This window comes from Capra hircus, chromosome 7, assembly GCF_001704415.2.
Source record: "Capra hircus breed San Clemente chromosome 7, ASM170441v1, whole genome shotgun sequence".
In the NCBI taxonomy this organism is placed as follows: Eukaryota; Metazoa; Chordata; class Mammalia; order Artiodactyla; family Bovidae; genus Capra; species Capra hircus.
This window is the reverse complement of record NC_030814.1, coordinates 38288109-38314402: the sequence shown is the minus strand read 5'-3', so window position 1 is coordinate 38314402 and position 26294 is coordinate 38288109. Positions and strand designations below refer to the sequence as shown.

The following is a 26294-nucleotide window of genomic DNA, read 5'->3' as shown; positions in this document are numbered from 1 at the left end:
ACAAGCGTCATATTCTTTGACTTTTAGAAGAGCCAGTGAGAGATGAAACAGGGACAGAAAGAGGTTGAGCATATTGCTTAAGACCATCCAGCAAACCTCGGCAGAGTTGAAACCAGAGCCCACGTTTCCTGACTCTAGGCCCGGTGCCCACACCCCCCAAACAAATAGCTGGGGTGCTATTGACTGACTAACCCCAGATTTTCAGTCTGAAAATTTAGCAGTTCATAGAAGGAACACATTACCATCTTCCCCTGCCCAGGCAACAAGAATTGGATATTACTGTGTCAATTTCCTTATTCTTCCTGAGTGAATTTACCTAGAACTGGACTTCAAATGTGCCAGCCAGGGCAAATTGATGACATTCAAGAGCTGGAAATAGCTCATAGGTGCATGTGCCCCTTTCAGTGACCATCAGCTAAGGGCCCTGAATAAAAGTTATACTGAGTGAATCAGGGCCGCAGTTTTCCCTGGGCTCTGAAATTTGTCAAACTGAACAGGGACCAATGAATCTGTGTATCCCAACTGATATCTACACAGGAAAGCCTCCTTTTTCTCCTGGAGGAGACATTCTCAGATACACAGGATGCCTGTGGTATCCAGAACTGGAAGAAACCAAAAGACACCAGTAGCGCAAGATTTAGTCCCCGTGCCCAAAGAGAACTCACTGAACTCATTGTCCAAACATTTAGGTAAAGAGCTGGGGGAAGAGCATTCCATTGAGAGGGGACGGAATAAAATCAGAGAAAGACTTGACAATATGCATATCCTATTGTTACTTCTTTTGGGAAAATCAAAAAGAAAAATAAAAACCAAAATATTCCCAGAGTCATCAATGGATCATTATTTTTGTAGGTTTGTAAGTATCATATGTCTTAACACATTGCTATTTTTCATCCTTGCTATTGTTGTGTTTATGTGCATGATAATAACATACATGTACAGAATGTACATTATTACATGCAGTAAATAAGTACGTGAGTTAACTGTACATACTTAAATTAGATAAACAACAACCCAGAAGATACAGACTCACAGAATTTCTTGTCACAGTCAGAAAACACAGTCCTGGGTAATGAATACTAGGTAGCAATGTAGAAAAGGCTTTTGATATCATGTCAGAATCCGAAAAAGCAGCAGCTATAATTTATGTGCATGATGACTGCAAAAAATGTTAACACATGGAGTTTGTGTGTGTGAGTAGGTGTGTGTGTATAATGAGGGGAATGAAAAGAGTGGAATGAAATTCACCAAAATGGTCATTTTGAAAATCTAATCCTCTAATAACAGGATGATAGCACTTTCAGTCCCTCTGTGAGTATATGTGTCTTGTTCAAGCTACTGGGGGGTCCCTGAGGCCTTCTCTGTAAGTATCAGTCAGTCAGTTTAGTCGCTCAGTCGTGTCCAACTCTTTGCGACCCCATGAATCGCAGCACACCAGGCCTCCCTGTCCATCACCAACTCCGGGAGTTCACTGAAACTCACATCCATCGAGTCAGTGATGCCATCCAGCCATCTCATCCTCGGTCGTCCCCTTCTCCTCCTGCCCCCAATCCCTCCCAGCCTCAGAGTCTTTTCCAATGAGTCAACTCTTCACATGAGGCCAAAGTGCTGGAGTTTCAGCTTCAGCATCATTCTTCCAAAGAAATCCCAGGGCTGATCTCCTTCAGAATGGACTGGTTGGATCTCCCTGCAGTCCAAGGGACTCTCAAGAGTCTTCTCCAACACCACGGTTCAAAAGCATCAATTCTTCAGCGCTCAGTTTTCTTCACAGTCCAAATCTCAGATCCATACGTGCTGCTGCTGCTACTGCTACTAAGTTGCTTCAGTCGTGTCCAACTCTGTGCGACCCCATAGACGGCAGCCCATCAGGCTCCACCGTCCCTGGGATTCTCCAGGCAAGAACGCTGGAGTGGGTTGCCATTTCCTTCTCCAAAGCATGAAAGTGAAAAGTCAAAGTGAAGTTGCTCAGTCATGTCCGACTCTTAGAGACCTCATGGACTGCAGCCTACCAGGGACCTCCCTCCATGGGATTTTCCAGGCAAGAGTACTGGAGTGGGGTGCCATTGCCTTCTCTGCACATCCATACATGACCACTGGAGAAACCATAGCCTTGACTAGATGGACCTTTGTTGGCAAAGTAATGTCTCTGCTTTTCAATATGCTATCTAGGTTGGTCATAACTTTCCTTCCAAGGAGGAAGCATCTTTTAATTTCATGGCTGCAGTCACCATCTGAAGTGATTTTGGAGCCCCCCAAAATAAAGTCTGACACTGTTTCCACTGTTACCCCATCTATTTCCCATGAAACGATGGGACCAGATGCCACGATCTTAGTTTTCTGAATGTTGAGCTTTAAGCCAACTTTTCACTCTCCTCTTTCACTTTCATCAAGAGGCTTTTGAGTTCCTCTTCACTTTCTGCCATAAGGGTGGTGTCATCTGCATATCTGAGGTTATTGATATTTCTCCTGCAATCTTGATTCCAGCTTGTACTTCTTCCAGCCCAGTGTTTCTCATGATGTAATCTGCGTAGAAGTTAAATAAGCAGGGTGACAGTATACAGCCTTGACGTACTTCTTTTCCTATTTGGAACCACTTTGTTGTTCCATGTCCAGTTCTAACTGTTGCTTCCTGACCCACATATAGATTTCTCAAGAGGCAGGTCAGGTGGTCTGGTATTCCCATCTCTTTCAGAATTTTCCACAATTTATTGTGATCCACACAGTCAAAGGCTTTGGCATAGTCAATAAAGCAGAAATAGATGTTTTTCTGGAACTCTTTTGCTTTTTTGATGATCCAGCAGATATTGGCAATTTGATCTCTGGTTTCTCTGCCTTTTCTAAAACCAGCTTGAACATCTGGAAGTTCATGTATTGCTTAAGCCTGGCTTGGAGAATTTTGAGCATTACTTTACTAGTGTGTGAGATGAGTGCAATTGTGTGGTAGTTTGAACATTCTTTGGCATTGCCTTTCTTTGGGCTTGGAATGAAAACTGACCTTTTCCAGTCCTGTGGCCACTGCTGAGTTTTCCAAATTTGCTGGCGTATTGAATGCAGCACTATAGAAGACCCTGAATGATGTGTTCTCTAGAGGAAGAGCTAGATGCCGAGGACAGTGCAGTGGGACAGGAGTCAGAGGCCGTGGCTCTGGCCTCGGCTTCTAGGGCATGCTGCCTCATCTTGGGTAACAAACTCAGTTTCTTCACCTGCTTCCTAGATGTTTAATGGTAACTCTCTCAGTGGATCAAATGTGAAGGGACCATTAGCAGAAAACCCCATATTTGCAAAGTTCAACATCCTAGGAGCCAAGCAGTTAGCCTAAGGGACGGAGGTGGACTGGGTAAATTTGACAGAGATGTCCTCTGCTTCATAACAACTTAAGACTCTCTGATTATCACAGTAAATACATTCTCCCATTTTTCTTGAAACCTGTAAGCCTTATAGGTTCATCTTCCATTTTTCTACTTTATAGAAACATGGACATGTCAGATATCTCTCTTTCCTATCAACTGTATTTTAGAAAAATGTACATAGTGAACTTGCTGCTGGGCCTCAGCGCAGGGATGGGTATAGAGAGAGGGGGTGGGGGACACGATGAGCTGCAGATGGCACACCCAGCCTGGGGAGCAGGGACTTCTTAATTCAACCCAGTTATCACCACAGGAAAACACTGGCTTAGTGGGGAGACTTTTTCTAATTCCATTTCGAAATCTCTCAATTTTAAGACATTGAACATTTGAAATTAACAGACTCGTACATGCCTAACAAAACCCATTCAGATTACAAACAAGACCAAGGGCTGCCATTTTGAGAGCAATTCAGGTTTATATACCCTTCTCTTTCATGGCATGGAACCATCCCATATCTCTCCTCAAGAAAGGTCACTTGCAATTCAAAGAGGGAAAGGCAGGCACTTACTATGGAGCTGCTAAAGGCCACAGAGGGCTGTGAGATTTCACAGCGCCCCATAGACCGCTGTCGTGAGTGGCCCTGGATGGGTACACGAGCACTCTGGCTCCTCCTCAGAGGCTGGGACCCTCCTTGGCCCCTCATTGCTGCTGGGCCCTGGTCCCTTCGGGCTGGGAAGGACAAGCACCGGTATTGGGTCCACTCTTCACTGTCTGAGTCCAGCTCCTTTGGGGTCTCTAGTCGCTTAGCTGCAAGAAAGGAATCTGGTTATTGCATCAGTCATACCTTGGCCATATCATGGTTGGGAGATGCTAGACTTTGGGGGTGAAGCTAAAAGAGCATGGTGTAAGAACATTATGCTGCTCTAGATACCAGACAGCTGGTTACCCTGACTGGTGAAAGTGGAGTGCAACTTGGTCACACAGGTTCAAATCCTGGCCCTCCTACCTCCTATCTATGTGACTTTGAGCTTCGCATAACCCACGCCTCTACTTCCTCAATTAGGGGTTATAAAAACTATCCAACTCATTGTTTTGAAGACTTAATGATATAATGGTATGTATAAAAGACAATATATAACAATATAAAAGTGATAAGCATACTCTAAGTACTGGTAATGGTAGCTGTAATTATTAAGATTAGAAACTCCCATGTACCTGGTTATCACTGTGGCAAAGGGGATTGGACTGCCTATAGTACCTTCTCTTTTCTCTTTCTTAATCCCTCCCACAAAAGAATGAAGAATGAAGGAAGTGGTGTGTGTGTGTGCGTGTGTGTGTGTGTGAATGTGTGTGTGCGCGTGCACATGTGTGCTGTGGGGGGAAGGAACTGAGGGGATCAGTCAGCTGTATCAGCCACCTTCAGTCTATGCAAGATGACAACCCAGGCATTTCCTAGCCACATCCCCTAAGGCAAAGCTTTGTGTCAGTGAACCCCAAGAGGTCAGTTAGCATGGAGGGCATTTCCTGATTGTATCCCATCCCACCATGCGCTTCCACCTGGGCCTGTCCTGTCAGGTAAGGTAACCTGAAAAATTCCTAAACTTTGGTTGCAGGACTGGAACATAATTTGGACATCTTCTCAGTGCATTCCTGACAGATAAAAATCCTCTGTGTCAATTACACCAGGCAAAGATCCACTGAGGACAAAGATCAACCAGCTGGAGGGCTACCACACGGGAGATTACCCATAGCCTTCAGGAACAAATGAAAGTTTACAAGAGATAAGAACAGCATTGATCTGTGACAAGGAGGCTGCAGGGATACAGGAAGCCACTTCCCACAGAGCCACTAAGCCTTTGCAAGAGCCAGGAGAATGGGTTTTAATCACCACTGTCTTAGGAGAGCAGGGGTGATTTCTTTATAAGAAGGATGGGGCCCCCAGGAGCCCCCTCGTACCATTTTCTTGGTGAGAATACTCGTGGCCCATGATGGTACAACGCCGGAACACCATCTTGTTCTCGGTCAGCGTTCCTGTCTTGTCGGAGAAGATGTACTGGATCTGACCCAAGTCCTCAGTGATGTTGAGGGCTCGACACTGAATGGACAAGTCAGTCTTTTCATCATACAGGTCAAGGTCGTTGTGCAGGAAGAAGACTTGCCCGAGCTTCACCAGCTCAATGGACACGTACAGGGAGATTGGGATCAGTATCTGTGGGGAGATGGAGTCCCACTGTGTCAGATAAAGAGGCTGGTCTGCCATCTCAGGACCTTCCTGAGTGATGGATTAGCAAAAGCATTTCATGAAAAGCTCAGGTCAGCTCACGCAGTGGGTTTTCTCTGAGAAATTAAAGCTCAGTGACCTCATGCCTGCCTTGGGATCCTTAGGAGAATCTGAAAAAAACAGGCCTTCCTGAGCCAGGAGTATTTGGTATGGGGTAGACACTCACCACTGCTTGTTTAATGACTGAGCTGGAAGGAGTAAGGATCTCTAGTTAATTTACAGAGTCATGCTGGGTTCAGGTGTGCAGCAAAGTGATTTCATTCTCTCTATATAACATTGTATATACTTTTTCATGTTCTTTTCCATTACAGTTTATTACAAGACATTGATAATACTTTATACAGTAGATTCTTGTTATCTGGTTTATATATGATAGTTGCTGCTGCTGCTAAGTCACTTCAGTCGTGTCTGACTCTGTGCGACCCCATAGATGGCAGCCCACCAGGCTCCCTCACCCCTGGGATTCTCCAGGCAAGAACACTAGAGTGGGTTGCCATTTCCTTCTCCAATGCATGAAAGTGAAAAGTGAAAGTGAAGTTGCTTAGTTGTGTCTGACCTTTCGGGACCCCATGGACTGCAGCCCACCAGGCTCCTCCATCCATGGGAGTTTCCAGGCAAGAGTACTGGGGTGGGGTGACATTGCCTTCTCTGATATATGATAGTGTGTTTCTGCTAATCCCAGACTCCTAATTTATGTCTCTCCCTCTCTTTTCCCTTTGGTAATCCTAAATCTGTTTTCTATTCAGATTTATTGTTGATCACTGCCCACTGATGTAGCTCAGATGGTAAACAATCTGCCTCCAATGTAGGAGACCTGTGTTCAATCCATGCGTCAGGAAGATCCCCTGGAGAAGGAAATGGCAACCCACTCCAGTATTCTCACCTGGAGAATTCCATGGATAGAGGAGCCTGGTGGGCTACAGTCATGGGGTCGCAAAGAGTCGGACATGACTGAGCGACTAACACACACACACAAATACTGAGTGCTGTTTTAGGTCCTTCAAATGGTAATGAGTAGAACAAAAGCCCTGGCCTTGAAGACCTCCCAGTCCAGTAAACAAACAAAAAACCTATATTGAGTGGTGGCAAATCTCATGGAAAAAAAAAGAATAAAATGAAAAGCGAAGGCTGGGAGGGCATATTTCAGAAACCACAACCTTTGTGCTGAGACCTGAAGAAATGAGGGTGTGAGCCTGAGGTTATCTGTGGGAGGAGGCATGTTGCAGGCAGGGCACGGGCCGGCAGCTGGGTGTCTGCAGGGCCAGGGTGAGAGTCAGCAGGCGTGTGTGCCAGTGTGTGGGAGACAGCTCAGGGATGTGGTCCCCGAGGGAGCGGGGCCAGATCACTTAGGCCTTGTTGGTCGCCTCAGAACTTTGTATTTCCCTTGTATTCATTTCACTTTTGGTTATGAAACCATCAGAAGGTTCAGGGCAGAGGAAGAGCATAACTTCCTCCTCACATTTAAAAAGGGTTACTTGGCTCCATGAGTGAATGAACTAATGAATGAAAAAAGTTGCCAGAGAAACATGCTCAAGTACTGTAAGATCTCAAACAGACGGGGTTTTGTCAAAACAAAACTACAGCTTCCCCTATCTTTTCATAGACCGTAATTCTTATTGGGCCTGAGGTTTTCTTTTAAATCTCTTTATACCTCACTGTAGGTGTTTACCTATAAGTAGGGGCCTTTCTTACCTCTCTCTTACAGGTGCTCTGTCTTTTGCCTTCTTTTCTCCTATGTATGGTGCTGGTTCTTCTTCAATCTAACAAATATGAAAACGCTAACTTGTGTTTCTTTCTCTGAATGCTTGGGGCTTGAAAGTTTTCTGTCATTCTTTGCGCTGTGTTATCTTTGTGGTTCTCAGGTCAGAAGGCTCACCAGTTCTAGATCTGGCAGCAGGACAGGCACTCGTGGGTCTCTGCTGCAATCTTACTTTTAAATACAAGAGCCTGATAAATATTTCCCTCTGTTATTATCTGAGGCCAAGGTCCTCTCCTCAAGGCAGGGCTGGTCCTGACATTATACCAGATATGAATACTTTCAAAGACCCATAAGAAGCACTAAATGTTTTCTCATCTCAGTCCAGTTAGTTCTTTCTTAAGGTCAGTACTGAGTTTTCTTTTTCTCTTTCTGCAAAGTTGTATAGGTGTTGGCTGTAGGTCTTTTGAGCCCCGAGTTGGGGAGGACCTCCTACCTGGAGCAGGATGATCATGGTGAGGAACATGTAGAAGCCCCCAAGAGCAAGGGGAAGGTAGTTGCCCTTGGCGTCTGGCACGTCAAAGGGAGGGTGCTCTGTGAAGGTTCCATTCCAGAGGCCGTGACCTGAGAGGAGGCAAAGCCAAGCATGAGACAAAATCTCCACTTAATCTTAAATTGGTCAATTACATCAGCCCATCCCTGACCTACTGCCAGAAATCAGTGCTTTGGAGGAGCACATCCTTGTTCTATATGACACTGTGTGTGTGTGTATTCATTTAGCTCTAAGGTGGCCTTTCACATACCCTACATTTCAATCTCTCCTCCTAGCAGAGGAAACTAGCGTGGTGATTATTTAGATCTTGTTTAAGTCCTATTATACAGGAGTTGGAAATAGAAAAAGGGGCAAGAGTTTGTTTCTTTTCTCCCTCATGCACCCACCCATCCAATCATCTATCCCTCAATCCATCCATCCACCCACCCACTCATCCATCAACTCTGTTTACTCACTCCTCCTTGCCTCTCGCCTTCCCTCTCTTTATCCAAAATTTATTAATTCAAAAAGGAGTTGGTCCTACTTCTTGTCTTTGAGGAGTTCCCTACCAAGTCATGGAGTCTGATGTAAAGATGCAAATCTCACCTGGCATGAGCTAGATCCTGGAATGTTATAAGAGCCCATAGCAACAGCCTCAGATACGGACTGAACCCTCTGTTTCTCTAATTATAAATGGGGATAGCAACACCCATCAAGTGCAGATTGATAAGTGCAACTGGCACTGAGCTCTCTGAATCTCAGCATCCTTATCTATCAATTAGTAATAGTACCTTTCCCATGGGGTTATTGTGAGAGCAGGATCGCCCTATGTGTATAATGCTCTTGGCTCCAGGATAGAAACTATAGAGAATAGAAGGCAAAAAGGATGCCACCCTGCCCCTAAGATACTTCTTTGCCCAAGAGGTTGGCCCAAATACCATCATACACAGCAGAATAAAGGAGACTTATAGATGTGAGGTTAAGGGCCAAATATATGGTACAGAGTAAGGATCACTGGCTTTCAGAGGAGCTAGAGATCATAAAAGAAATCAGAGCAGGCTGCCTGTAGGAGGAGGCCTAGAAGGATTCTGAAGCCCAGGTGGGTACTGGGTGATCAGAAAGGCCTGGGGAAGACAATCCAGACAAATAAAAAAGAAATTCCATCTTCATACATTAAAGTAGTGAAGTGAAAGTCGCTCAGTTGTGTCTGACTCTTTGCGACCCCATGGACTATACAGTCTTTGGAATTCTCCAGGCCAGAATACTGGAGTGGGTAGCTGTTCTCTTGCCAGGCTCCTCTGTCCATGGGATTCTCCAGGCAAGAATACTGGAGTGGTTGCCATTTCCTCCTCTAGGGGATTTTTCCAACCCAGGGATCAAACCCAGGTCTTCCACATTATAGACGAATTCTTTATCAGCAGAGCCACCAGGGAAGCCTGGTAAAGAAATGTGTAATAAATAACCCTGGAATGGTGCTCATCTGGGAGCCATCATCTCCTACAGGAGCTATACTTTAGTTAGGTGCCAACAGAGGCCTGTCACTCTATGAGTTGTTATTCTCAGACAAGAGAATCCTGCCCCTCCCCATTCCTTTCTCAAAGTATTTCTTATTTGGGGCAATCTACCAAGCTGCTTCTGGTTTGCCTAAATCTTGTCTAACTCTGTGACCGTTTAATCATTAGCTTCCTTTCTCTAGAGACACAATGACATGATCTTCAGTGTCCGTTCCAGGTTTGATGGTCCCTAAAAATCCTTCCCCAAACAGAGCCAAGAGTTTTGCAGCATCTCTGGGGACACAGATGGACCACAAAACCAATGGGTGGTTTTCTTGTTTGCTGGCTTCAGGTACTGCCCTTCCAGCTTTGAGCCCCTCTTGGAGTGCCGTGAGATATACCTGGGAAGCGCATTCATTCAAAACTCCAGACCATGCACAAGACTAAACCCCACTGTCTTCACTGTGGTGACACATAAGAACTTTGTGGGCTGAGCAATGCTTTAGGCCTTGGATGCTGTCTTTTAAAAACAGTGATGAGGACTTCCCTGGTGGCGCAGTGTCTAAGATTCTGTGCTCCCAATTGCAGGGGGCCTGGGTTAGATCCCTGGTCAGGGAAATAGATTCCACATGCTGCAACTAAGACCTGGCACAGTCAAATAAATATATATAAATAAATATTAAAAAGAAATAGGTTCTAAAAAATAAAGTATAACAACAGTGATGGGTGCGATTTCTGATAGAAGCAAGTGAAGAGCAAACGAGACAGCTGCTCCCTGGTGCAGAGTCAGCAGGGGTCTCTGGACTCAGCATATAAGTCCTTCAATTTGATCCTCCCTGCTTCTTTTAAGGCCTCCTTTAGGGTGTCAAGAACCATCCTTAGTGTTAAGCCATAGAGGGGGAGAGTAAGAACGAGCATCGTACTCACTGCCCTGCCTATTCTCCAAGGATCGACTGAAATAACTCCGGATCACTCCTCCCACAGCGGCCTACACTGGCTGTAGTAGACCCTGGCCTCAGCCTGCTTCTGTTCAGGGTTCCATTCCTGGCCTTGCTCTTGCCAAACAGCCAAACTCTCCTCTGCAAAAGAATGATTTTCCCTCCTGCCACTCTGCTTTGTCTGTGCTGTCCTTGGGGTAAAGCGTCCTCTCTTTTCTTTCACAGCTGCTGGCCCCATCCTGTCCCTGCCACCTCCCTCTTCTGGTGAGAATAAGCTTCAGCAAGACTTCCTTCCTTGATGCTCCCATAACACCCACAGCAGGCTGAATGATGGCCCCTAAGGTGTCTGTGTACTCGACCTGGGGCCCTGTGAATATGCAGATGGGCTTTGCATACAGGATTGAGTGAAGGACCCTGAGATGGCGAAGAGGAGCCTGGATTATCCGGGTGGGCCTGATGATGGTATTACCAATGACCTTATAAAAAGGAGGCACAGGGAGATATGCCCACAGACAAGGAGAGGGAGATGTGAAGTAAGGCACTTTGAAAATGAAGGTAGGTGTGTGTGTGTGCTCATTCACTTAGTTGTGTCTGACTCTTCGTGACCCCTCTGCACTGTAGCCCTTCAGGCTCCTCTGTACGTGGGATTTTCCAGGCAAGAATACTGGAGCCATTTCCTTCTCCAGGGGATCTTCCTGACCCAGGGACGGAGCTCGAGTCTCCTACGACTCCTGCATTGGCAGGCGGATTCTTTGCCACCTGGAAGTCCTGAAAATCCCCCAACGCCGCAAATGCAGAAACCCAGGTGGCCAGTAGAAACCAAAAAGACAAGGGGCCACTTTCCCCGCCCAGGGTCTCCGGAAGGAGCCAGTCCTGCAGGCACCCTGGTCTTAATCCAGTGAAATTGATTTTGGACTTCTGAACCCCGGATATGTAGCAGAATCAGCTAGTGTTGTTTTAAACCACTCAATTTGCATTAACCTTTTACAGCAGCTCTAGGAAACACACACAGTACCTGGTGCCGCCCTCACTGAATGCGACAGATGGTGTTATTGATTCTGTTCTCAGGCTGGACTTGTTCCTGCTGGACTCTGAGGACCTTCCTGCTCTCTGAGGACAGTCCTGTGATTGATTCATCTGTTACCCTCTCTGGGTAAGGGGGTGCCTGGGTTCAGGAAGTATTTCCTGAATAGACACATAACAGATGCTCTTCCTACGATTTAGGGCACATACAACTTTCAGAACAATGTCACTTGCATTTTTGGCTGAATGGGCCCCCTGTTAAATACAGAGCAGGCTTGCTTTCATTTATTAACTTTTTTTCGTAGATAAGGAAACTGAGGCTCTGTGTTGAGGCACAAAAGAAACAGAAGATGCCTGTGGGGTTGTTCTTTCCAGAACATTCCATACCTACAGCTCCAATGAGGCACATGAGGAAGAGGATGCCGATGCAGGAGAAGATGTCTCTGTTCATGCGCCGCTCGATCTGGCTGCGTTTGTACCGCGGGCCGCTGTTGTTCAGCATGGCTTTCGTCTCATGGCCTTTGCGGGAGAAGTAAGATCGTCAGTCGTTGCCCCCCCCCATTTGCCTCTGGCTCTTCCCGCAGGAGATTTACCTCCGTGCAGGGCAGGGACAGAGTGCAGACAGACAGAATGGATGTGTGGACACGGGAAGGGACTTGGAGTGGTGGTGTGATGAAACAGGAGAATAAGATTGATATGTGTACACTACCGTGTGTAAACAAGATCTCTAGTGGGAAGCAGCTGTGCAGCACAGGGAACTCGGCTCAGTGCTCTGTGGTGACCTAGAGGGGTGGGATGTGGGGGGGTGAGGGGGGCGCTCAAGAAGGAGGGGATATATTATACAATATATGTGGATGCAAATGGCTGATTCAAGTTATTGTATAGCAGAAATTAACACAACACTGTAAAAGCAATTCTACTCCAACTGAAAAAAAAAACTTAAAAAAATTAAAAAAACAAGAGAGGCTTCATTCTCTAACCTGGATGTGTCCTGGCATAGGGAGGTTCTGGGAGCAGCTGGAGAGACCTCACACAATTGGTCAGCAGGTTTTTACGGAACACCTCCTACCTGCCGGACATGGGGGGGGGCAGGGGGCATAGATCAGGCCCCTGTGCACAGGCTATGTCCTACACAACTCAAGAGGTAGCCCTTACTTTGTAGCTGTCATCAATTTGTAAGCCTCTTAGGACACATTTCTAGCAAATGACAGGAGGCTGTCTTCCAATTTGCTCAAAGGGGCTGTTGTGGGTTAGTGGTGGGATACAGTAGTTAAGACAGATGATTCACATGCTGGTGAAAACACACAAGCAAACAAGGTCATTACAGTTGGTGATAAGTCCCAGGAAGTAAACAATAAATAAGGGCTAACAAAATAAGAGATGCCGTTAGAGAGCATGGTCATGGAAGGTTTCTCAGAGGAGGTGACATTTAAGGGAGACATGAATGGAGAGAGAAAAGTTGGTAGAAAAGGGCTTTGGGCTGGAGAACAGTACATGCCAAGGCCCTGTGGCAGCACCGTACTTGAGGCCAGTCATTTTCATGCTTGCTTCTTTGCTAAGGTGCTTGTTGCTTGTGCAAGAGCGTAGTGGCCAAAGGCCTCCACCCCAGCATTAACTCTGGGCAGCTCCTCTCCTGTCTTGGAGTTCTGCATAAAATTTTGTTCAAAGAAAAGATAATGAAATTTAAAAACTACTGATCTTATCCAGTCACTTGCCCCTTTTCTCCAGTTGGAGAATCCCATGACAGAAGCATAGAAGGGACTTGTTCCAAGTGAAAGGATACATGAATGTCAGAGCCTCATGGAGAACCCAGGATGCTGATTCCCACTCTATTTCTCCTTCCACTGACCCCTGGTACCCAAGTCACCCAGCTAAGAGCTGACAGTCTAACTAAGCCTTGTCTTTAAACAGAGCCTTTCCTTTGGGGCTGCTAAATTTTAATTACTGTGCCTTACCCCTCAGAAGACAAATTAAAAGACACCAGTCACATGTTTCCTGTGCAAAATGAAAGAGAACCAATACATCAGCTCTAGCAGCGAGTGGTTTAATGCTGTTTAGCTGGTGGCCTTGTGGATTTAAAGTGGCAGTGAAACCGCAGGAGTGAGTACGCTCTGGGCTTATCATGTCAGACTCCAGTTGCTGCAGTTGTTCAAGGGCTGCCACAGCTGGGGTCCCTGCCTGCCCTGGGCTCACCCTTTGCAAGGGGTCCTGGGATCACCCCCTTCACCCACTCCTCACTTCCTAAGACTCTTCTGTCCCTTTGGCAAAATGTGGTCTCATGGGGGAGGCATCATGGTGTGGTGGATAGAATGTGGGCTCCAGTGTCTGACAGAGCTTGGCTCTCAGGCACTTGACCTTGGGCTGGAGGGAATTAATCTCAGGAGACATGTGACCTTGGTGGAATTAATCCTTTTGTATCTCAATTCCTTCATCTGCAAAAGGAGATGTTATGGTTGTGTGCTCTGGCATAAGGGAATGAACTGATACATATAAAGTACCTAAACTAGTTTCTGGTACACAGTAGGGCCTCAATAAATGTCTGCAGTGAGAAGCATACACCTCCACGTGGAATTTCTACCTCTTGGAAAACTCCACTTGGCTTTTATTGGCTTTGATCCTGAGGTGCTCCTGTTGTGTCCATCTATACCACCAAGGCAGAGAGTACAGCTCCAGACCAGTCATTCTCTGCAGGGGACTTTGTTCCCCAGGGGACATTTGGCAAAGTCTTCAGAAATTTTTGGTTATCATCTTTGAGGAGGTGGCACTAATGACATCTAGTTGGCAGAAGCCAGGGCTGCTGCTAAACACTCCACCGACAAAGAACAATCTGGGACAAAGGTCACCAGTGTTGAGGTTGAGAACCCCTGCTCTAGATGACAACACTGAACACCATTCGTACCATCTTGCTCACATTTTTTGAGACCCTGATGTGTGCCAGGCTAGTGTTAAGCCCTTTTCAAAGATCATCTCATTTGAAACTTACAGTCCTATGAGAACAGGTTAGCAGTGCCTTTTGTGTGGAAAGCTTGACCAGCTTTTCAGGAACTTGCAGCCAAGGGCTGGTTTAGTGTGTGTGAAAGTCGCTCAGTCATGTCTGACTCTTTGCGACTGTATGGACTACACAGTCTATGGAATTCTCCAGGCCAGAATACTGAATTGGGTAGCTGTTCCCTTCTCCAGGGGGTTTTCCCAACCCAGGGACTGAACTCATGTCTCCTGCATTGCAGGCAGATTCTTTACCAGCTGAGCTTCTAGGGAAGCCCAGGGCTGGTTTAGCCCCAGGCAGTCTGACGCCAGGGAACCATGATTAACTCCCTCTCTGTCTGCGCTCTCATAGGCCACTTCCATCACCCACTCAGAGCTTTGTTTCTGCTCAGGCAGAGAAGAAAACTCAGTGTTTATAAGAGTTTTTTGGCACGGATTACTGAAGGGGTCGTGTTTAGTAAGTCTGCCCGACAGCACTGAACTCCACTGTCAAAGACCCTTGAAAGCAGTGACCTGTGTTGACAAATATAACATCCCTCCCCCAAATTAGGGAAAGCCAGCTAGATTGTGACACTATTAAAAAAAATCCCTACTTTTCTCTCATACTCTGCCAAAGGGAGTCATAGGGTAGACTGATGTGTTAGTGCTCTTCCAAGTCTAACAAAGTTTGGATTCTATGCACCAAAACATACCAACCAAAAGTAAACAAAATATTACAAGGTGTCTCAGTGAGTGCAAGAGCCAGGGAAACTTCTGGAGAGTTCCAGGGAAGGTAGACACTCCAGGGAGACTGTGTTACCTCCATAGATGTTTGCAGTTGTTCAAGTGAAAACAGATATGTATTGAGCACCCATGGAGTGCCAGGTACTAGATACTGGGGGTTCAGCCGTCCCAAGACCCCCTCCAAATCTCATTATGAGAAGTGCTGCTGTTACCGTTTTTCAAGGGGAAGCAAAATCAAAGTGCAAAGAAGAGACAGACCACCATATAGAGATCCACAAAATAAATAAAGCTTATAATAAAAACAACTACAAAAACAACCACCAAGACTCACCGTGCCCTCATGTGCTACACACGGCACTGGGTGCTTTCTATGTCTGGGTCACTGTACTCTCATGAGTGCTTTATGAGGCAGACACAGATGTTATTCCCACTGTACAGATGAGGACACTGAGGCACACACGGTGATGTTGCTAAGTTTGGTGAGGTTATTCCTCAAGCTCAAGAAGATGCTCTTCATCCCACCTACGGTTAGTGTCACAAAACCATTAGGGATGCATGAGCCCCCCTCCCTGTGTTATCCAGATGAGTGACAGCGACTCGGAATTGAATTATGTCTCCTATGGACCAAGTGAGCTGCTGTGATTCCAGCCTCAGTTTGCTTAGCTGAGAAACAGGAAATCACATGCCTCTACCCCTTAGATGTGAGCTCCTACCAACTAAAGATGAATTTGGAGGAGGTTTTGGAGGAAGGAAGAGAAAGGGCAGGGATGTAGGAAAGTGTCCAGGGACAATAACCTGTGTAGATGACAATGCCAACAGCCACTTCAGTGTTTCTGATGGTGCAGCCTCGAAGCAGAAGACTCTCACTGCCAAAGCCTGTCCTGGTCTGATCGGGATGTTCCCTGGAGATGATGAAAGACGGGAACGGTTTGGTGGCATCTCCACACTTTCACTGGTTAGTGTCTCAGAAGTGGTGAGTGAACACGATCCCTCTTCTCCCTCTTCTTCAGAAGAGCAGTGTTAACTTGGAAACTAATTCCCATGTTTAAATGCAAGACTTCATTGGTCCTAGGACACCTAATGGGGACTGGACCATTAGAGGGGAATTACCCATCCCTAAGGATGTGATTTGGCCTAAAAGGCAGAACTCCGATTTGGAAGATTCAAAATGGTTTTAGGGGCAAACTGTTGGGGACCTGGCTTCTGACCCTGCAAGGATAGGTGCTGTGCTCCCTGAGGCAGTGTTCACACACCCACTATCACCAGCTGCTGGGTCTGCACCCACACACCTCTCTTATCATGAGATGAGGAGGAAGGGCAGCCCAGAGGCTCCCTCTTGGCCTCTCGCCTGTGCTATCCTTCTCTTGCTCCATCCTCATAAAATAAACAGACCTCACAGCAGGAGGACCAGTTGCCTTTGTGCAACATCCTGGGAGGCAGCTTCTCAATTAGGAGATCCACAGAGTTCTTCCCTTCTTCTGGACTCAGGAGGCATCACAATTTCCCACTTCACTCTAGACACTTCTGAGACAACTCACACCAGGGTTGACTTGGTGTCTAGTCCTCATTCAGTCCTGATGCCCTCCCCCTCTGGCATTTATAGGAACTTTAAATATAACTTCCTCACAACATTGGGGAGAACAGAACAGTAATCATCTGAACCCTAATGGATTTTCTCTCCTTCTAGCTCTTTCGTACTTCATCTCTCTAGGTCCAGTTATGTTTCCTATGTATTAAATAATGGTCATGACAAGCTTAGAAGGTAGGTCATGTTTCATACCCATTTTAAAAATGGGGAAACCGAGGCAATCATAGTACATGGCAGAAAGGGGATTCAAATCCAGGAAGTCTGGCTCCAGAATGCTACAATACCACTCAATACACTCAGAATAATTCTTTACTGTGTTTATAAACTATATTACTTACATGATTTTATTTGACTCTTCACAGCTCTGGGAAGTTAGCAGGGTGATTATCCTTGCTTATGAGAAAGTTGAAACTCAGAGAGGGTGAGAGATCTTTCCAAGGACACACTTCCAGGACATAGGACATCCCAGGACTTGGGCACCCAGTTCCCAACGCCAAGCCTCATGTGATTTTCACTACATTGGAGTTCTTAAAGTAGCACCCCATTAATTTACATTGAATCAGTCATTTCCATTTGCAATTCTTTTGAATTTAACAAGGAAATATCTTAGTTTATCTCTATTAATCCTTTCTAGCACTTATTTATCTAGTTTTTTAACAGAGGAGGTTTTGGCAATGGTCTGTAGTTAGAGTAAAATAACAGTTTTGATTTCATTTTACTAATTTTACTGTTATAAAGTTTATATATGGAAAGTAATACTGCCATAAATCTATGGCAAGCTATATATAGCAGCGATTCCAGTTGCCCATAGTGCCAGTAACATAACTTTTTCTTCTGAAATGAATTAAGAGAAAATTAAGCCAGTTAAAATTTTCTAATAGATAGTGTTTATGAATGTGATACAGATCATAAAGGTGCTCTGAGAATGGCTGAAGTTGAAGACCCACCTGTCCTTATGGAGGTAGCTGATGCAGATAGAATACTGAATGATTCACTGTTGGTAGCTAGTGGTTTAAAGGGCATTTTTATGATGCTCTAAGGTGATAAGCTATGACAGCATCTTCCTTGTCTCCCGGTCATAATGTTCCTTTTTCAGTACAAAGGGACTGCGATCTCATAGCCCTTCTATTTAGTGCACTGTTTACAGGGATGCTTTATTTAACTGACTCACGGCAGTATTTCTCCACCTTGATGCTACTGACTATTTGGGTGGGATTAGTCTTTGTTGTGGGTCTGTTCTGTGCCTTATAGGATGCTGAGCAGCATCTCTGACCCCTACCCACCAGATGCCTTCAGCACCTCGTCTCAGTTGTGATAATCAACGACGTGTCAGACACCATAAAGGTCCTCTGATAGAGGAGGGAAAGGAGTTTGAGAACCACTGCTTTGGACTGATCTTATTGCTTAAAAATTGCATCATCAAATCTGACATTCCTAATATTCAAAGCATTAAAAACTACTCAGTTTCTAGCCAGCCTGGGTAGCCCCAAGAGAGTTCCTACATTAAGGAGGCCCAAAGAAGCTTCTGGACACCTGGAGGCATCAGACCTGTGGTTTGCTCAGCAAGAGAGCTTAGATCATCTGTGGGTGTTGGGCCTCAGCAGAGATGTGGGAGCATGGTGGAGAACTTGCCAGCATCCCATGGGTTGGCTGCTAGACTGACCAACTGGACTTTCCAGGCTCGCCCAGGAGCCCTGGGCAGGTGGGGGAAATTGCCTTTAGAGGCAGTGACCAGGAAGAGGAGGTTCTGGGGATTGAATGGAGCTGGGAAAGTTCTCTCTGAGAGGAGCCCAGGCTGAAGCTTAGAAAGGCTGGCTGCTGGCATGAGCTGTTTTAGGGAGAAAGGATTACAAATAGAAACCCAGCAATGAGGCTGCTCTTCAAGAGGATGGAGAATGACTCAAGGCATGGGAGCCTTGGGATGAACCAAATCCATAAAACTTGTGCATGAGGGGAGGACTTCTTGCCCAGGCAGGTGGCAAGCTCCACTTTGCCAGATGCCTGCTATGAATCCTCTTCTCCTCCAGGAACTTGCGCCCTTCTCTGTCTGTCTCCATCTGTGCTCTTTAATTTTTTAAAAAGTAATTTGCACTGAAAATCTGCCATTGCATTGTTCTTGCTTTTCCCCCACTTATCTCGCTCCATCTAATATGGCCTGGGAAACAGTGGTTGGAGGGAAAGCCCTAACACCTGCCTCCTGAGAAAACTTCTGAAGTCTCATTGCAACCCTATTGGCAGAGAAGCTGCCATAACGTGTCTGCGTTCATTGTCTGTGTGCACACAGTGCAAAACTCAGCGGTTAGAGTGAAAAGACAGGATGGAAGTCCTGGCCCTGCCTTGTAGCTGCTGTATGCCTCTGAGGGAATCCTGAAAAATTTTATCATCAGATCTCCCATCTGAAAACTGGGAATCAGAATTCTCACTTCCCTGGGTTGTTTTGCAGATTAAATGAGATGATGTTCTGAGAAAGTCCTCTGAAAGTCTTAAAGCCCTGAATAAGGCCTTTATTCACATCTTTTACCACTGCTCTCTTTTTTGGCCTTTTGCATTAAGACCGGTTGTCAAATGTGGGAGCAAAATTACAGCAAAACTCTCAGGCTGAATCAAAACTGAAATAATAACAATAGTAATTGCAACAGCAGTAACACCATGAACTATCTATTCTGCCTGTTGCCATGCTTTATATATGATCAACTCTCAGACAAGAAAATTCCTGTGATGTAATCTTTATTTTACAGAAGTGGCAATGAAGGCCCAGAGAGGTTAATTAATTTACTGAAGGTCACACAGCTTGTAAGCGATAGAGCCTGGTTTTGAATCTAGGTCTGTCAGACTCCAAAGTCCCCATTCTTACCTGCAGTGCAATAAAGGCTCCTTCAGAAATCTTGTCTAAATTTAATCATACTTGCTTTCCCTGAATCAGAGTGTGGTCTCGATTTTGATGCTGTTTCACAGAGTTCTGAAAAAACTATTAGTGAATTTAAACCTGCGAGATAATTAAATGTCACTCCATCAGCAACAAAGACTGGAAAAGGTTTCTCAATTTAGTTAGGTTTCTCTAGCCTTTTCTTAAGATAAAAAGAAATAAACTTTCTTAGGACCCAGATATGTATCTGTTTGGCCATTTCGAGACAAAACTTCTAGCTGCAAAGGCAATATTTATAAGCAACACACGGGTGGCAAATACTTACATATAACCCTTAAATTTGTTGAGGTGGTTGTTGGGCTTCTCACACACGATGGTGTTGTGGAAATGCTCTGGTTGGAACTGTACCTCCTGTGAGAGAGGGAATGCTGTGAGGTTATTAAGTCAGAGAGATCTCGTTTTAATAGGATCACTGGGAGAGCTAATCACAGTTAGAACCATTGCAAATAAGGTAATCCCTGCTTTGTTGCACCATGATAATTGTAATGTGTTAGAAAACACAGCTAACATCCTCATTAAGGAGGAAGAAGTAGATGCAGATGAGAACTTGAGTGATTGGCAAAGGGAGGGCCCTGTCCTGACTATGCTTTTTCTGGCCCGGATTTCAGTCTCTAGACTCAAGTTGCCCCGTAGAACTTACTGCCATGATGGACATGTTCTATGTCTGCACTGTCTAAAGTGGAAGCCACACATCATGTGTGGCTGTGGAAATATGGTAGTATGACTGAGGAACTGATTTTTAACTTTTATTTAATTTTAATTACACAGCTACCTGGAGTTAGTGGCTACCAAACTGGGCAGTGCAGAAAAAGATGATCAAAAAGAAGAAATTATAAATCACACCACCTACAGCTAGCCAATGTTCTTGTGTATTTAGAATTTCCAGAGTTTAAATAAGTATGTACATACACCTACATACATTTATGTATGGACACACACCCACATTTATGCATTTCAAAAATGAGACTTAGTGGTCATATACAGTGAACATTTTTACACATTGTTACATTTTTCTACATCTTTTTAAACACCGGGATAGAAACCTATTGTATAAATGCCACCATATTTCATTACTGAACACTGACTTGGTTTCAACTGTTGGCTGTTGCAAAAATGCTGTGAAAATAATAGCTTATAAAACAAAATAAGTAGCATTTACTGGACTCTTACTTCTGTCAGATGCTGTGATGAGAACTTTAGAAATGCTATTTTTTTTTCAAGCTTACAATTCTTCTATGAAGTAAGAACTTGATTATCGCCTCTCTAGAGAGGAGCTACCCCATGTCTGAGGTCAGGGGGAGAAGCCGGGAGGACCCCATGACCGAGGGGCGGCGGCCAAGAGGAGCTACCGCACGTCGGAGGTCAGGGGCGGCTGCCGAGAGGAGCTACTGGCTTCCGAGGTCAGGGGCAGCGGCCGGGAGGAGCTACCCCCCACCCAAGGACAGGGTGGTGGCCAAGAGGAGCCAACCCACGTCCAAAGAGCAGTGGCTGCACGGGCACAGGAGGGCCTAGAGGAGCTATTCCATGTTCAAGGTCAGGACAGGTGGCTGTGAGGAGATACCCTTTGTCAAGGTAAGGAGCAGTGGCTGCGCTTTGTTGGAGCAGCCGTGAAGAGATACCCTACGTCCAAGGTAAGAGAAACCCAAGTAAGATGACAGGTGTTGCGAGAGGGCATCAGAGGGCAGACACACTGAAACCATACTCACAGAAAACTACTCAATCTAATCACACAGACCACAGCCTTGTCTAACTCAATGAAACTAAGCCATGCCCGTGGGGCCACCCAAGATGGATGGGTCATGGTAGAGAGGTCTGACAGAATGTGGTCCACTGGAGAAGGGAATGGCAAACCACTTCAGTATTCTTGCCTTGAGAATCCCGTGAACAGTATGAAAAGGCAAAATGATAGGATACTGAAAGAGGAACTCCTCAGGCCAGTAGGTGCCCAATATGCTACTAGAGATCAGTAGAGAAATAACTCCAGAAAGAATGAAGGGAAAGAGCCAAAGCAAAAACAATGCCCAGTTGTGGATGTGACTGGTGATAGAAGCAAGGTCTGATGCTGTAAAGAGCAATATTGCATAGGAACCTGGAATGTCAGGTCCACGAATCAAGGCAAATTGGAAGTGGTCAAACAGGAGATGGCAAGGGTGAACGTCGACATTCTAGGAATCAGCGAACTAAAATGGACTGGAATGGGTGAATTTAACTCAGATGACCATTACATCTAGTACTGTGGGCAGGAATCCCTTAGAAGAAATGGAGTAGCCATCATGGTCAACAAAAAGAGTCTGAAATGCAGTACTTGGATGCAATCTCAAAAATGACAGAATGATCTCTGTTTGTTTCCAAGGCAAACCATTCAATATCACAGTAATCCAAGTTTATGCCTCAACCAGTAATGCTGAAGAAGCTGAAGTTGAACGGTTCTATGAAGACCTACAAGACCTTTTAGAACTAACACCCCCAAAGATGTCCTTTTCATTATAGGGGACTGGAATGCAAAAGTAGGAAGTCAAGAAACACCTGGAGTAACAAGCAAATTTGGCCTTGGAATATGGAATGAAGCAGGGTAAAGGCTAATAGAGTTTTGCCAAGAGAACGCACTGGTCATAGCAAACACCCTCTTCCAACAACACAAGAGAAGACTCTACACATGGACATCACCAGATGGCCAACACCGAAATCAGATTGATTACATTCTCTGCAGCCAAAGATGGAGAAGCTCTATACAGTCAACAAAAACAAGACCAGGAGCTGACTGTGGCTCAGATCATGAACTCCTTATTGCCAAATTCAGACTTTAACTGAGGAAAGTAGGGAAAATCACTAGACCATTCAGGTATGACCTAAATCAAATCCCTTATGATTATACAGTGGAAGTGAGAAATAGATTTAAAGGACTAGATCTGATAGAGCGTCTGATGAACTATGGACGGAGGTCCATGACACTGTACAGGGGACAGGGATCAAGACCATCCCCAAGGAAAAGAAATGCAAAAAAGCAAAATGGCTGTCTGGGGAGGCCTTACAAAGAGCTTTGAAAAGAAGAGAAGCAAAAAGCAAAGGAGAAAAGGAAAGCTATAAGCATCTGAATGCAGAGTTCCAAAGAATAGCAAGGAGAGATAAGAAAGCCTTCCTCAGTGATCAATGCAAAGAAACAGAGGAAAACAACAGAATGGGAAAGACTAGAGATCTCTTCAGAAAATTAGAGATACCAAGGGAACATTTCATGCAAACATGGGCTCAATAAAGGACAGAAATGGTATGGACCTAACAAAAGCAGAAGATATTAAGAGGTGGCAAGAATACACAGAACTGTACAAAAAAGATCTTCACGACCAAGATAATCACGATGGTGTGATCACTCACCTAGAGCCAGACATCCTGGAATGTGAAGTCAAGTGGGCCTTAGAAAGCATCACTACGAACAAAGCTAGTGGAGGTGATGGAATTCCAGTAGAGCTATTGCAAATCCTGAAAGATGATACTGTGAAAGTGCTGCACTCAATATGCCAGCAAATTTGGAAAACTCAGCAGTGGCCACAGGACTGGAAAAGGTCAGTTTTCATTCCAATCCCAAAGAAAGGCAATGCCAAAGAATGCTCAAACTACTGCACAATTGCACTCATCTCACACGCTAGCAAAGTCATGCTCAAAATTCTCCAAGCCAAGCTTCAGTAATACGTGAACCGTGAACTTCAGATGTTTAAGCTGGTTTTAGAAATGGCAGAGGAACCAGAGATCAAAGTGCCAACATCTGCTGGATCATCGAAAAAGCAAGAGAGTTCCAGAAAAACATTTAATTTCTACTTTATTGACTATGTCAAAGCCTTTGACTATGTGGATCACAATAAAATGGTGAAAATTCTGAAAGAGGTGGGAACACCAGACCACCTGACCTGCCTCTTGAGAAACCTATATACAGGTTAGGAAGCAGCCATTAGAACTGCACATGGAACAACAGACTGGCTCCAAATAGGAAAAGGAGTACGTCAAGACTGTATATTGTCACCCTGCTTATTTAACTGTTAGGCAAAGTACATCATGAGAAAGACTGGGCTGGAAGAAGCACAAGCTGGAATCAAGATTGCCGGGAGAAATATCAATAACCTCAGATATGCAGATGACACCACCCTTATGGCAGAAAGTGAAGAGGAACTCAAAAGCCTCTTGATGAAAGTGAAAGAGGAGAGTGAAAAAGTTGGCTTAAAGCTCAACATTCAGAAAATAAAGATCATGGCATCCGGTCCCATCACTTCATGGAAAATAGATGGGAAACAGTGGAAACAGTGGCAGACTTTATTTTTTGGGACTCCAAAATCACTTCAGATGGTGACTGCAGCCATGAAATTAAAAGATGCTTCCTCCTTGGAAGGAAAGTGATGACTAACCTAGATAGCATATTGAAAAGCAGAGACATTACTTTGCCAACAAAGGTCTGTCTAGTCAAATCTATGGTTTTTCCTGTGGTCATGTATGGATGTGAGAGTTGGACTGTGAAGAAAGCTGAGCACTGAAGAATTGATGCTTCTGAAGTGTGGTGGTGGAGAAGACTCTTGAGAGTCCCTTGGCCTGCAAGGAGATCCAACCAGTCCATTCTGAAGGAGATCAGCCATGGGATTTCTTTGGAAGAATGATGTTGAAGCTGAAACTCCAGTACTTTGGCTGCCTCATGCGAAGAGTTGACTCATTGGAAAAGACTGATGCTGGGAGGGATTGGGGACAGGAGGAGAAGGGGATGACTGAGGATGAGATGGCTGGATGGCATCACTGACTCGATGGACATGAGTCTGAGTGAACTCTGGGAGTTGGTGATGGACAGGGAGGCCTGGCATGCTGCGATTCATGGGGTCGCAAAGAGTCGGACACGACTGAATGACTGAACTGAACTGAACTGAGAGATGGGAAAACTATGATTCAAAAGGGTTAAGAGGCTGCCTGTGGTCATATCAGGACTAGGATTTGAATCCAAGTCTGACTGCCGACGCTTTGTTCTTACTTGTACAACACACTGTCCCCCACCCCCTACCCCTGCAAACATTCTTGTAGCCAAGCATAAAACACATTCTTGACTCTTTATTTTTCCTCTTTTGTTAGGTATTTTAGTTTACAATCTCTTAAAGTCCAACCTGAGGAAAATACAACTAGGGGTGAGGAGATCTTGCTTTTTAATTCAACCCTACATTGGCTAAAAGTACATTCAATCCTTGAGCCTCAGTTTTCTCATCTATAGAATGGGGCTAACACCATGGCTATGGTTTTTCCAGTAGTCATGTATGGATGTGAGAGTTGGACTGTGAAGAAGGCTGAGCGGCAAACAATTGAAGCTTTTGAACTGTGGTGTTGGAGAAGACTCTTGAGAGTCCCTTGGACTGCAAGGAGATCCAACCAGTCCATTCTGAAGATCAACCCTGGGATTTCTTTGGAAGGAACGATGCTAAAGCTGAAACTCCAGTACTTTGGCCACCTCATGCAAAGAGTTGCCTCATTGGAAAAAAGACTCTGATGCTGGGAGGGATTGAGGGCAGGAGGAGAAGGGGATGACCGAGGATGAGATGGCTGGATGGCATCACAGACTCAATGGACGTGAGTCTGAGTGAACTCCGGGAGTTGGTGATGGACAGGGAGGCCTGGTGTGCTGCGATTCATGGGGTCGCAAAGAGTCGGACATGACTGAGCGACTGAACTGAACTGAACTGAACACCATTGTGCCTCAGAAGACAGAATTTGTGTGGGAAAGTTTTGAAAGATGTAACAGGCCATGCGATAGAAGGAAGTGGTGCTAACGGTGGTGTTGGAACTGGTTCCCTGGGTAGAGCTTTTAGCCTGAGTAGTGAATTTATCACTCCAAGCTGCAAGGTACAACTGTTCAAAGGGGTAAATTGATTAGAAGAAATGACAGCATCTTCTGGCTTGGTGTAAATATACTGTCCATTGGTTCTGTGGGGATGCCAACATAAATAAACTCTCTGCTCACTTGAAATAAATTACCCATCCAGGAGTTTCTAAAAATACAGCCCTTTCCCCTCCAGGTATTGATTTTTTCAGGGACAAACACTTGCTGAGTTCTGAGATGATGACAAATAACACCGTGATTTGTCAGCTGCCTTCGCGGTCCTGATTAAGCCATGTGCTTCCCTCTGGATCCATACCACTTGCCTCACTGCTGGCTTTTGGAATTCGAACTCATTTCAGATGTCTGCAGCAGCGGGTCTGAAAGCTAATGATCACACTGCAGTGAGCCCGTCGCCTGTTTAATCATCCCCAGGGATCCCCGGCTGTCTTGTCCCTCAGCGGGGCTTCCCAGTGACCTTCCTTCCGAAGTGTCCTGTGTTCTTTTATTCTTCTGGGCACTTGTCTTGGGTGCTCGCTGTGTCTCCTTGTCCACAGGGAGAGGTGATTTTGCCCTTCCTAGCTCCCTGTCCCCTGGGCTCTTTCCATTCTTCCCTAGATGGCTGTAGAGAAGGACACACGGGCCCCACTGTTGCCAGACAGCCCCTCAGGATTGCTGCTTTCCCTGGCTTTGCTGTAACTCACTCCAGGCAGCTGCTAGGAGAACCCAAGGACCACAGAGGTGGGGGACTGTCAAGCCCCACAAATCTGTCAGGGGCCTTTATTTACTTTTTTGAGCTTGTAAAATTTACTTATTGGAGTATAATTGCTTTATGATGTTGTTAGTTTCTGCTGTACAACAAAGTGAATCAGCTCCATGTGTATATATATCCCTTCTCTCTTGGACCTCCCTCCCTCTCCCCTCAC

At 45.3% G+C, this 26294-nt stretch overlaps 1 protein-coding gene across 2 annotated transcripts in view; it reads right to left on the bottom strand.

Moving 5' to 3' along the window:
• The window catches only part of ATP10B (ATPase phospholipid transporting 10B (putative)), a 332336-nt gene that overhangs the window by 71972 nt on the left and 234070 nt on the right, over window positions 1-26294 (bottom strand). For both annotated transcript variants that reach the window (XM_018050084.1, XM_013965740.2), the window contains 6 exons: window positions 19798-19883; window positions 15814-15920; window positions 11698-11829; window positions 7821-7948; window positions 5304-5556; window positions 3916-4154 (listed from right to left, as the gene is read on the bottom strand). In XM_018050084.1, the coding sequence (XP_017905573.1) occupies window positions 3916-4154; window positions 5304-5556; window positions 7821-7948; window positions 11698-11829; window positions 15814-15920; window positions 19798-19883 (945 nt within the window). The remainder of the gene's footprint in view (window positions 1-3915; window positions 4155-5303; window positions 5557-7820; window positions 7949-11697; window positions 11830-15813; window positions 15921-19797; window positions 19884-26294) is intronic.